Consider the following 13,435-nt stretch of genomic DNA (forward strand, 5'->3'; position numbering starts at 1 on the left):
GTCCTGGGATCGAGCCCCGCATCGGGCTCCCCGCTCCGCGGAGAGCCTGCTTCTCCCGCTCCCTGCCGCTCTGTCTACTTGTGCTCTCTCTCTATCTCTCTGTCAGATAAATAAATAAAATCTTTTAAATAAAAAGAAGAAACGCTGACCAGTGGGATCAAGCCTGTCTAATGTCAGGGAGCCAGTGGGGACATTGTCTTCCGATTTTGAAATGTATCATTGCATAACATAAGTGGGGAGCTTCTGGTGATCACCCAGATTTTCTGAAGCTCAAACTATATAAACATTGTAGTCTTGCCTGGATCACTCTTTCAAAAAATTGTAGTAAAATATACATAATATAAAATTTACCATTTTAACCATTTTTTAAAAGTATGATTCAGTGGTATTGAGTACATTCACACTGTTGTGCCATCATGACCCCCATCATCTATGGAACTTTTCCATCTTCCCAAACTGGAACTCTTCTCCATTGAACAACGACTCTTCAGTCCTCCCCGTCCAGCCTCTGACACCCACCCTTCTATTTTCTGTGTCTATGAATCTGACTACTCTGGAAACCTCAGACACGTGGAATCACACAGGATTTGTCCTTGTATGACTAGCTTATTTCACTCAGCATAATGTCCCCAAGGATCATCCATGTTGTAGCAGGTGTCAGGATGTCCTTCCTTCCTAAGGCTGAGTAAGATCCCATTGTACAGAATGACCACATCTTGATCCTCCCCTCGGGACACGTGGATGGTTGCCCAAATGTCACTGAAACGCCACACTCACTGTCAGCCGTATGTGTGGGACTGCAGGCCCTGACCAGGCACTCGGCATATCCATCACTCAGTGTGGGATATGGCTGAGGGTACTTCCACTCTGGCCCCAGAACCGCCTCAGAAATCCCGGCAGGACTCCGGCTTGTTGGCCTCAGCCATGGGCTTCTGAGCTGTGTGAGGTTTAAACAGCTAAGAATACCACTTCCCAGTCATTATTTTAGAGGCAAAAAACTGACACTGGACCAACAGCACTCTCTGGATTCTCTTTTATTTAACCTGGGAAAGGCCAGCAGCAAACTTCTGCAATCATGGACAAGTCTTGTGTCTGTCAGCATCACTTCCAGTGATCTAAACCCCAAATAACTGTTTTCTCTTCAAATCGGTGTCTCTTGCTAAACGGGGTTATTCTATCAACTATCACTAATAAATAATGAGAAGAAGCCAGTCTCTTGAGACTTTTATATCTCCTTTATCCTTGGGAGCCTCTCTGTTGGTCACCTCCCTCTTCGGTCCTCTCCTCTGCTCCTGGCCCCCACAGGCTCCTTCTGTCCCAGATTGCCTTGCCCATAGGCTTCTGGGTAGGTTTGGCACAAGGCTGGAGGGTTTCTATCCCTCTGCCCCAAAGGGCGTCTCTGGCCAGGGGCTGCTTCTCTTCTGTGGCTCCAGCTCCTACCGGGCGGACACATCAGGTTCTACTCCCATCAGATGGGCTCTGGTAACCCCACCACCTCCCATTGCCCCTCTAGCCCCAGAGGAGTAGTGGCTTCCGGCTTTTGACAATCTGGGTCGCCTCACAGTTAGCTTTTCGGATTCTTTTTTTGTTCCTTTATCTCTATAACCAAGTTTCTTTGTGAAGTGCCCAGGAGAGCCTTTCTAGATCTTCTCTCATTCCCACCCAGGAACGTGGATGACCTTCCTCCAAGGCCCATAGCTCTCCGGGGCCGAGCCCTGTCCTGCTCCTCATCTGGACCGTTCCTCTGCTTCCGGGTCTTCCTGTCTCCAGTCTACCTCTTGGTCTGCTGCCGCGCCCCTGACCCTCAGACACGGCCCACAGCCCGGCTCCTTCTCTATGCTGCACGTCACCCTCATTCCCACCCAAGTCGGGGCGACTTTTCTTCTCTGGAAGGCTTTCCCTTCACCTCTCCCCTCAGTCAAGGCCCACCACTTATGCAAGGCCCAGCTTACTGGGCTGCACCGGGGCCTTCGCAGCCCTTATCAGACCACAGCGTTTCCCTTCCCCACCTCCTCTGGAGCGGACTCTCCACCCCCACCCAACCTCCTTTCCGCTCTGACTTAACTCTTTCATCCCGAGTGTTACTCTGTTCCCAGTAAGACGGGAAGCCCTAGAAGGCAGAAACGACACCTTGCATTTGATCCCTCAGCCCCTCAAACAACACTGTGAAGCCTACATCTCATAAAGCAATCGCTGAATGAACAAGGAGAATAGCGATGGCATGTTCTCTGCATGACAAACACACCTTCTTTCTCTCCAAAGATAACAATGCTTATGGTTGGACAGTGTCCCCCAGAAAGCCACGGTGAGGTGTTAGGCTCTGATGCCTGTGAACGTGACCTTGTTTGGAAATACAAACTGTGGATGTGATCAAGTGAAGACGAGGTCCCACTGGAGCAGGGTGGGCCCTACTCCAACATGAGTGGTGTCCTTGGAAGAAGAGGACATCGTGAGGACAGAAGCAGAGATCGGCGTGATGCTCCACAAGCCAAGGAGCAGCCGGGGCTCCCAAGAAGCTGGAAGAACCAGGGAAGGCTCCTCCCCGCCCTAGAGACTTTGCAGGGAGCATGGTCCTGCCCAAACCAGGACTTCAGACCTCCAGCCTCCAGAGCTACGAGGCAATAGCTTCTGGTTCTTTTAAGCCCCCCAGTTCATGCCGCTTAGTTCCAGCAACCCCAGGGGACCACTACAGCCACCGGACCCCACAGTCCCATCCACATAGATGGACTTCAGGGACACGGTTCTTACGTCCTCGCTGGGCACAGGGAGAACACTGAGGACCCACGCTCCTCGTCGGAACCAGGCAGGGATGGAGAGCGTCTCCACGCTTCAGGCCCACTGTGCGGCTGCGGAGCACGTGGGTCCCGTTGCTCAGGGGCCTTCTTCCATCCGCACGCACTGACCCTCAGCCTCTGCGGGGGCTCACACGCCTGGCTCGCCTCACCGCTGCACTCCGAGAGCCTCACCTTTTCAAGAATGCTTCCGAGCGCAAATGATGGCAAACTGGAAATCTTAAAACTCCCAAATAAAACTTCAATTTAAAAAAACCTTGTATGGTGACTAACATAACATAATAAAATAAAACAAACAACAAAAAACAACCCCCCCCCCCCTTGTCAATTGGCTTCGCCTATCACTTCTTTCTCTAGGCTCCCAATCCAGATAAATTCAAATAAAGCTTTTTATGACTGACCACTTAAAAGAGGCTGAGGCAACACACACTTTCTGGTCAGGTTCCAGGCGTTACCACTTTCTGTTTAGTTGCCATTTGCCTGCTGCGCCCTCTCTGTTTCTTCCTCAGCCCGGGACTCATAATAAAATACACCCAACACGTCAGGGGTGCCCAGCTTCGGCTTCAGCGCCCCCCTCCCGATGCCTGGAGGCCCGGCCCACAGGACGAGGCCAGACTTACGGTTCTGGGGGAAGCATAGTGTGTCGGTGATGCTGCTGGAGGCCTGGCCACGCTCTGGAAGGAGGACGGGCAGTACCTCTGGCCTGTGTCCGGAGGGGAAGACGAGGCATAGATGCGATTTTCCAGTCGCTCAGGCTCGTGCTTGTAGGATTCAAGAGGAAAGGTGTGCTGCTTGGCCACCTGGGTGGGTGTGGACGGAGAGGAAGAGAGGCCTGAAGCTGCGGGGGAGACCACAGAGCGCTGTTAGAAGTCTGGCTGAGGCAGAGGAAGGCCGAGAATGCACTTCTGCTTCTTAGTACCGAAAATCTCAAACGGCAAGAATTGGCATTATTAAATTCTGAATGCTGGGGACAAGTTTTTATTTATTTCTTTATTTCTTTATTTCTGCATTGCATCCCCCAAATAGCTGTGTTGAACTCTTAACCCCCGGCACCTGTGAAGATTTGGGAATAGGGTCTTTGCAGATGTCATCAAGTTAAAATGAGGTCACGCCGGAGTCGGCCTGGCTCTTAACCCAACGAGACCAGTGTCCTTTTGAGAGGAGAAGACATGGAAACCTAGACGCACACTCAGAGGAGAAGCCATGTCACTGGGAGCCAGAGACCGAAGTGATACATCTACGGGCCAAGGAGCGCCGAGCGTAGCCGGCGACCATCGGAAGCCAGCGGTGAGGAAGGACGCTTTCCAGGGTGTCAGAGGGAGGACGGCCCGGCTGACATCTTGGTTTCAGACCTCTAGCCTCTTAACTGGGAGAAGAAACTTCTGTTGTTTTATGCCACCCAGTGTGAGGTACTTTGTTATGGCAGCTCTAGAAACCTCATAGAGTCCAGGGGCTGGATTTGTTTTCCAAGAGAAGCAGAATCTGGATTCGGGTCTGGGGTCTCACATTTCTGGATAACTCAGTAAACTTTTTATTTTAAATTTGATATTTAAAATTTTTAAACCATGGGAGTCAAAGCAAAGACGTCAGTACCAAGGGCTACCTCTTTGCCACTCGCCGCTTCTGACCCAGACAAAGATGCAGAGCCATAAGCCTGGACCTCCTTTGCAGTGCTACTCTGTCCCGAATTCCAGAGCCCTCTCCTCACAGTCTACAGTCCCTGTACACATGTGTGTTCCCTTCTCTGCTTCCATCTTTGCTCCCTGGAGGAACCACCTATTCCTCGGGAATCAATTCAACCAACCCTCTCTTCCGACCCTCCAGCCCTGGACTCGCGAGCACATCTCACCCATATGAGGTCACAACACGCTATTTAACATTGAAACCAAATGCAAAAGTATGTAAGTCTCCTGTCCCCAGCAAAATCCCCCATCTGCCTTTGGGGCAGGGGTTCTGGGTTGGCCTTTTGGGTCCCCACAGCAGCCAGTGCTGCCCTGGTGGGGGGAGGGTGCCTGGAAGACACTCGCCACCCAACAGGCAAGGTGAGAGAAGGGAGCACGGAAGGGTGTGGGGCTCAAGCTCCGCTGGCGTCTTCTCTCCCTCCCCATGCCCAGAGAGTGTTCGGGGTATGTACTTCCCTGGTGGGAACTCTGGAAGGAACCAATCAAAGGAGGAGGATCATCTTCTAGGGAACCTCCTTTCCCACGAAGCCATCCCAAGTGGGATGACCTCTGGGAGGCAGGTTTAGGTGAAAGCAGGAGATAGAACACTCGCTCACCCATGGTTTGGTGGGTCTCAAAACTTAAGATACCAAAGGCCTCCAAAAGGAAAGCCCCCAACTCTTTTAGAAACAAAAGTTTTCCCCCAAAGGTCTTGAGAAGCAAAGCCCGTTCTGAGGTGGGGCTTGGGGTGGGGAAGGAGAGGGAGGGTCAAGGGCAGCAGACCTGGGGGTTTCCGGCTGTTGGGGGAGGGGTGGTCCGGCAGGCAGGGTGATGGAGGAACTGCCTGGCCCAAGTCTGGGCCCTTCTTTAGTGTCACGGCTTCAATGCTCCCCAGGGACGCCCACAGAGCGGTGAGGAATGGGGATGCCTGCCAAGGCTCAGAGGGGGCGTGCCTGGGCCTTTCAGAGGAGTCTGCTGGGAGGCAGAAGAGGGAAGCCCATGTGCTACTCTGTTTGTGGAGCCCAGCACCCCGTGGGCCTCGGGCCCCCAGGGGTGGTGGCTCGTCTTTCCAGGGTTCTTCCAGCGAGAGTCCTCAGCTGGCCTGCCAGCCTCGCTCCTCACAGAGCAGCCCAGAACACGCTGGTTCTCACGTCACAGGCTAACAGGGAATTTATGTCCTGTGCTCCCAACGCTCGCCCCAACCACGGGACACAGACGCCCCCTGGGTGCTTCCAGGGGCGAGTGCTAGAGACCCGACAGACGGGTGAAACAGAGAGGGACGGGGGGGCATTTGGACTTCAAGCTTGTGCCACCAACCACGTTCTAACAGCCTGTGAGAGCCCCTCGGGCGAAGCCCCTGTGGGGGCTTGGCTCTCCATGTTAAGGAGGGGCAGCCCTCAGTGCTGACGCGCCCGCGTCTGTCCAAACACAGGGCACAGTCCAAACCGGCCCCCCCCATCTTGCCTGTGACTCTACTCCCAGACCCAGCTCAGACTCTGGCTCCAACCACACCCCCAGAGCTGTTTTCAGAAGCTGGGACAAAAATGCCTCTGTGGAGGCATTCTGGCAACTTCTACCAAAACTGCAAAGGCATATGCTCCTTGACCCAACAGTCTGCTTCTGGGATTTCCTTCCGTAGATGCAGTTGCATGGTTGCTGAAGGCGAGTGTGCGGGGTCTTTCGTTACAGTGGTGCTTTTAAAAGCAGAGACTGGAGACGCAGATGCTCGTCGGCAGGAAGGGGCTAACACGGCGACGGCACATCCACGCCGACGGCCATGGCTCCCTGACGGGCGCGACAGGCTGCCTCCTCCTTCTTACCTCTGAGACCGAGCGGGAAGTGAAAAGGCACCCCCCAGAGCCATCTGTACAGAATGACCCCACTCACAGTCTCAGAAAGGGGCATAAGAACGTACATATGAGCATTCAGCCTGTCTGCACGTGCCCAGAGTATCTCAGGAAGGATGCGGAGGCACCGCTGGAGACAGGAAGGGGGGGCAAGGACAATGGTCATCGTCCACCCTTTCCTATTTTACAACTTTCATATCGTGTGGACGCCTTGGCAACTCAGAAAATTACTTTCTTTAGCCCCTGTTCAGCTTTTGAGCCAAGAGGCTGGCTGACGCCGTATAGACGTGCCTCCTGCCTCTTGCCCTGATCCCAGCTGCCCCCCACCCAGCTCTGGGGAGGTCTGTCTCCCCCTCACCCCTACTCCCCCCCCCCCGCCCCCGCCCGGATGGAAGCACTCCGAAGGCAGGGCCTGGTCTGTCTCTCTCTCTACGAGAGGCTGTCCCATTTACAACATTCTTCAGGGATGAAGCCCGATTGTCACTGTGTAAGGGACATTCAAAGCTGGCGGACCTCCTTGCAAGCTCTTTGGGTATAGAATATTCCTTCCTAAGTGTACATAATCTAAGAGAACATGACTAAGCAGCTGCCCCCTAAGAGGGCTCTTTAAAGCCCAAACGGTGGCTTCTGCTTCTCCTGTGGCTCATCCTCTGTGGGCCATCCTCTGCGTCCTGGAATGGTCTGAACCCGGGGCTCCGGAGGCAAGAAGGATGGTGCAGGACATGGCACAGCCCTGGACACAAGCTTGCTGAACCGTCTGGGGTGAGGAGAAGCTAAGCGGGCTTCCTGCCTGGTGGGGGTAGCGACTGGCTTCTAGCGGAACAGAAGGATTCTCCACATCCCTAGGAAAGCTCCCCTCAGTGAAGTCCCTCCAAGCTCAAAAATGCTTCCATCTTTCCACCTGGCCTTCCCGCCTCCTCTCTGCCCCCTCCCCGGAGTGGGTGGTCTCGTTGGGGAAAACAGGATGATGCTCTGGACTCTAGAGCGGGAGGGAACAGGTAAAATGATGTGAGGATTAGCAATATGTGCAGTTGAAGGAACAGGGAAAGAACCTTCCTAGGGCCAAAAATATGCCCCCTCTTTTCCCTGATACATGAACCATCGTTAAGAGGGGTAGAGTCTTGCAATAGCGACATCTTTTTTTGCATAATGCCTTACTGTTTACAAAGTGCTCCTACACACTCTTGCCCCATTTGCTCCCGGAGGCCATGCCCTGGGGGCAGCTTTATTTTCCCACTTTGTAGGGGGAGACACCAGTGACCCGAGAAGCTGCTGGTCCCTGGTCCTTTAGTGAGTAAACAATGGCAGAGGGCACACCTGTAACCAGCGTCCTGACTCCAAATCCTAAACACTTCTGCCAGCATTGAAGAGGGAGTTTGCAGGGAGATCACCAAGACTTAAAACAACATTTTGGGTGTGTGAAGGCGGGATTTCACAGGCCAGCGGGCAGGAGAGCTTAGAAGGCACTGGGTGCAGAAGGGAAGGGAGAGGTGGGCAGGAGGCTTGAAAGGGGGACAGGAGGAGAAGGTGGGCTTGGAGCTCTGTGGGCTTCCTCCCCTGGCGTGGGCTTCCTTGTCAGCCAGCAAGAGCGGAAACGTGCTCAGCAGAGGGGAGACTTTTACTCACATTTATGATGTTTTACCGGGGAAAGGGGGGCTGTCTTATGAAAGAAAGCGGGAGGGTTAAGAATGACACTCCTAAATCTTTTTCTTCTTTTGATTATTGGTGTCACAATTCTTAAATGAAAAGGGGAATGGGGCAGTGCAATCCCCCATTACTTTGAAATAGACCAATTTATTTCCTAATCACGGGGCCAAGTGCCAAGCCGCAAGCTTTCAGGAAGACCAGGGTCTGCTCATCAGCTGCCAGGGGCCAAGCGTTTGCAGGCATGGAGGAGGGGGTGTGTTCCATGAATCGACGAATCCCACCCTTCAGTCCGGTTGGGGAAAGTGAGGCAAAAACAACACCCAAACCCAAACCCACCATACCATACTCAGGGAGCACGGGGAGTTAAATGCGTGGAACACTAGAGCAGGAGGCGATCGGAGAAGGGGTGGGAAAGCTCAGTAGAGACACCGGAAAAGAGCTGGGACTGCACTTTGGAAAACAAAACAAATCTGCCCCCCAACTAAGGCGACCTTCCGAAGGGCCCAGACAAGACCGGGCTGTGGCAACAGTACCCAGAGCAGACAGGTTTCCTCCGTTTTGTTCTTCTGAGAAGGCTTTCCCTCCTTCTTCTGCTTCTTAAGGACTTTGTTTAGGATCACTGTCAGCCTCTGAGAGTGAACAATGCCTTTGATTCTCCTGGGGTAGCAGCCAGGACGAGTGAATAGGCACAGTGAGTGAACAGAAACGGCTCCTGGCAGCCGCACAGGACACCAGGCAAGCGGCTCCAGACACCAGGGAGCCATGAGCTGGTGACTTCACAGGGCCAGGCTGTACTGGCATGAGCTACGTCTACAGAGATGGGGGAGGAGGGGGCACAGGGGCGCCCCTGGAAGAAAGTGAGCAGACGTCTGCAGAAGGACAGCAGTGTGGCGTGGAAGGCGGAGGCCTGGATTTCAGAAGCCTCAAGTTCTAGGCCTAGTTTTGCCGCTAACTGGCCATGGGCCCTTGAGCAAATAAAGCCCTTGCGTTGGTAAAAAAATACAATAAAATAAAATAAACCAGGTAGACCAGATGGCTATGTGGGGTGCACATGCTCCCCCTCTCCCCTGCCCTTGGGCAGCACATGCATACGGTCTGAAATAACAAGAAAGGAGAAAATTCATTCTGTTCCTGTTCTTAAACGTCCTTGCTGACCATTGTCTCATGAGAAGAGCAAATATTCAACTTACGCTGGATGGGAGGTTTACTTATACACAGTTTTAAAAAACAACTAATGACTCGTTACAGAGATGAGGGGACTTACGACTTTTGCTCCTAACTTTGAAGGGATGGTGACAAGGGTCACGGGGGTGGGGGGGATGGTGGCACAGGCAGGGAGAGGCAGGAGTCCCTGCTGCTCAGGAACTGTGCCACAAGGAGGGGCACTTAAAGGGTCAGAAAGCCCGGTAATACGAGCAGCACACAACTGATGTGTGCGCATGCCGGGTCCGGTGTGGTTCGAGAAAAAGCCCGTCTGCCACTCGCTTTGCTTAGGATGGCTTTTCTCCACAAGTAAACGCACTGCTTCCATTTTTAATGCTTTGCCTCTTGGCTTTCCCTCTGGCCTGGCTGTCTTCTGCTCCTCCCTGCACTGCCCTCCACGATCCCCTTCATTTTTGCCCTGAATTACCTGAGGTGAGACCTACCCGAGATGGGAACTCAGAAGGACAAGAAATCCCTTCCCATCTCTTCTCCCTGGGTTTCCCCCTTGAGGAGCCTAGGAGAGCTCGGGGGACACCAAAGGCAGTGGTAGCTCTGTGTCTACACAGAATAAGGAATAAGAAGCTTCATCATCAGGAAATGTGGGTCCAAACCTGAGACTCTCGTGAATCCTAGGCCTTGAGATCTGAACTTTGATGGTAGGTTTCCAGGTTCTTCTTGGTTTTAAGGAACCAATCACGTCTTATGGCAGGTGGACTTTCTGGGACATGAACTCTACTTGTGGGGTAAAACTAGACTTCTCTGGCCTCAGCGGGCTGGGGTTGCAATGGGTGCAAACATAAGCAGCCATTCTTACTTGCTCATGAGGAGGGTTTGGCTGACTGTCCCTGGTACATGTATGGTCTGGGTTCGCCCCAGTCCAGTGGTCTGCTCTGCGGTTCTGTGTAGAATATTCCTGAAGAGTCCCCAAATCTTTTCCATTGCACTTTGGACAACTTTCTGCCTTCATTTCACATGGGAAGGTTTTGCTCAAAACCCTTGGTCTGGGCAGTCCCTGATCTCCATCTTCACTGAGTTAGCCCAACACACTGGACACAGCGTCTGGGCCACAAGTTGAGAATAATGTTTTATAATCTTTAATAGTTGAAACTATTCAAAATATGTTGGAGACTGTCTAGAGTCATTTTGGAATCAAAACATTATGGTAATTCGGTGGGTGAAAAATTCTTTCTATTAAAAAAACACAAAAATTCTTTTAGGACATTTTCTAAGGTTCTTATTCTCCTAGAAGGCATCCAGGAAAAGCTAGTTTTACAGGGCTTTGTATACCCCATAGCATTCTGGACTTAGCTGTTAGGTAGCAGACTCAAGCATACTGATATTTGCATAGGTAAACCAGAAAAGAAAACAAAATCAAGACAGGGATAGAGAAGGAAATGGGAATTTGGCAGGGGTTGACTCTAGATCAGTCCCTACAGGGTGGTCCCAGCCTCTGGTGTCTGCCCCGGCCTTTAGAGGAGCTGTGCCCTCTTCACGCTCATCCGGAGGTCTGAGTTCTGCTTCATGGACCCAAAATGCAACCCTAGATACTCCACAAAAGTATATGTGCCTTTTGATATTGAAACTGAAAGGCAATCCTTGAGGAAAGGAGAGAGAAAAAAAAGCCCTCTGTCGCTTTGTAAGAGGGAGAGACTCTAGAACAATCCATTTCAAAACAGATTCTGACAAGCAACTTCCTAAGGATCTGCCAATGAAAGGAAAATAGTGATGCTGGTCCCTTCTGATGATGATCTTTGTGGAATCACAGAAGCAACAGGTGTTATTTGAGACTGTGTAGATTAACTCAGCTGAATGAGAAGAGTCCCCACCTAAAGAATCATAGGGGGAATTGGCGGTGAGTGACCTCAGCGGATAAACATCCCATGGCCTCATTTTACAGTGGAGAAAGTGGAGGCCCTGAGAGTGAAGTGTCAGGTCCAGGGGCAACAGCTGGGTCAGAAGCCGGACCACGCACAGCAATGACGTGGCTCTTTAGACCCCCGGTCTGGTGTTAGAGAGATTTCAGACACCGGCTTCACAACTGTGGAGGGTCAGGGAGCACACCAACTGTGTGGGTGAGAGAAAAGAGCACGTGTTCACACAGGAGGCCGGCAGGTGCTTGGAGTCAGAGGTGGGAGGGTGGGACGCAAAAGACACCCCTGTGGTCCACACTGCTGCACTCAGGCTCTCTCCGGCCTGCCCCAGGCTCCTCCTTCCGTGTCCGTCAGCCACCCCCAGAGCTCCTGCAGCCTGCACGCCGGGGGTGGGGTGGGGTGGGGTGGGGTGGGGTGGGGTGGGGGGCGGAGCGGGTAGTGGGAAGCCATGACCGGGACATATTGGATTTGGGAGAGGAGGAAATGAGGTGGTTCTAGGTTCCTTCCTGGGTCAATATGGTGACCACCATTTCCTGAGAGAACATAAGGGAAGGTTCCTTCCTGGGTCAGTATGGCGACTGCCATCTCCTGAGAGAACATAAGGGAAGGACGCTAATTCAGTAAGAGACCCACGGGCTTTCAGACTCCATCAGGTGCCCAGTGGGCTGGGGAAAGGCTATCTGGCATTGGCCACAGTGGGGGCTGGAAGATTTCTGGGCAGGAGCCCCCTCCTCAGCGCCCTGCCCTGTTCGGATGTGCTCCCAGGGCAGGACTAGCTTTCTATGCACGTTCAGACAAATCTTTCTGACCTCCGTTTCTCCGAGATGCCTGCTTCTAACAGTGTCGTTCCGGCAAACTGTTCTGGCAAAGCCAGCCTGTCCAGCATATGCAGGTATCACTAGGGACATAAGGTGGCGGATCTGGTTGGAGGGCACACTGGGAACGAATTCTGCTGATATGTGACCGCAGGGAAGGTCAAGACCCCCAGGCTCCAAAAGCATGCCTCTTGGCGAGAGGTCTCCACCGGGAGGGCTTCTGCCTGAAATACCCCCGTTCTGACCGGGCCTGCCCCCCATGCCGGGAACACGGACGCGCCATTGTTCCCCATGCTCCGTCTCTAGCCCCTCTTGGAATTCCTCGTCATCTGCCATCTGCTTATTAGTCTAGCTACTGGGGAAGGTCCCCAGAAACCGGGAAGGGAGGGATTCTGTGAGTGTGTTTGGGTCCCAGGACCCTTGTATAATCTGCTGAAATTGATAAATGAAGCACAGATACACAAATTATTCTCTTTCCGAAATAACCACATGGCAGTTCTAACTCCCCAAAGGCCAGGTTTTAAGAATTGGAATTCCAAGGGGTCTCAAAACATTATCAAAGTTCCTTTTCCGAAAAGGTGGCTGGACTCCCACCGTTTCCACTTTTAGCAGTAGCGGTGTCCCCTCTAAGGGACCCTCATGGAGGGGTGTGATGGAAAATACACGTAAAGATGTGATGGAAAATCCGTGTTGAGAACAAACCAAGAGAAGCCAGTGAGCGCACCTCACCAGGACGCTGAGGTTTCCCAAGAGGACTTTTAAAATCAGAAACTGGACCTTGACTTCTTCCTACACTTTCCATAATTTGGGCTATTTGCATCTAATCAGTATGCCTGAGGAGAGCTCCTCCCTGCCTCAGACCGCAGGCCCCGGCCGCCAGTGACGGGGACCCTACAGCTCTGCTTGATGCCCCCCTCTGGAGTTTCCTGGGCTCTTTAACCTTACCCTGGGGGTGGTGCTCCCGATCCCCCCTGCCTCTACGCTCTGGGCTCAATCCCAGTGACAAGGGGATGTGGGTGATCGAGGAGGTGCTCGAAGCCACCGTCCCCTCCCTGAGATAAGTCTTGGGTGATTTCCAGATGGGCAAGACATACTATTCTACCAGGCACGATGGTCTGTGGGCTCCGGGAGCACAGTTTCCAAACCTCTACTCTGGAAGCCACGTTCAGCAAAGCAGGAGGAGTGGGAGGCAGAGGCTGGGAGCTGGGGAGACGGTCTGTGGGTGAGCGGTTCCGGCCTGGCTCTCGCCCTCCCGCCGGGGCTCCGGGCAGGCCAGGTGGTGGCTGGCAGCCAGCTGGGGGCATTCCCTTCCCGGGGTGCCGGCTGTAGCCGGCTGCCATGGGACTCCGACCAGGGCTCTCCTGTGGCCTGTTGACTCAACACATCACCTGACACCACACGCCAGGCCCTCTGGGTGTGAGGTGCCAGGGAGACTGGATGGGTGTGTGCGAGGCCAGGGAGGCCTCGGGCCGGGCCGGCGTCCAGGCCGCTTCTGCCACCAGCACCGGTTTCTATGGTGCTGGTCTGGGCTCTCCGCTCTCCTCATTCACCTCACGAATAAAGGGACTGTGGGCCTGCTCCCGGGGAATTAACGGGTAG

The 13,435-nt window shown here is 53.2% G+C and overlaps 1 protein-coding gene across 10 annotated transcripts in view; it reads right to left on the reverse strand.

Moving 5' to 3' along the window:
• PRKAG2 (protein kinase AMP-activated non-catalytic subunit gamma 2) overlaps nt 1–13,435 on the reverse strand; it is a 254,783-nt gene that overhangs the window by 93,629 nt on the left and 147,719 nt on the right. For 8 of the 10 annotated variants that reach the window (XR_003516499.1, XM_027574190.2, XM_027574189.2 and 5 more), the window contains one exon: nt 3,413–3,630. The exons of the other annotated variants lie outside the window; for them this stretch is intronic. Coding sequence is in view for 7 of the 8 variants with exons in the window: in XM_027574190.2 (XP_027429991.1) it covers nt 3,413–3,630 (218 nt within the window). In the remaining variant the exon portion in view is untranslated. The remainder of the gene's footprint in view (nt 1–3,412; nt 3,631–13,435) is intronic. 10 annotated transcript variants of the gene reach the window in all.

This window comes from Zalophus californianus, chromosome 12 (genome assembly GCF_009762305.2).
Source record: "Zalophus californianus isolate mZalCal1 chromosome 12, mZalCal1.pri.v2, whole genome shotgun sequence".
In the NCBI taxonomy this organism is placed as follows: Eukaryota; Metazoa; Chordata; class Mammalia; order Carnivora; family Otariidae; genus Zalophus; species Zalophus californianus.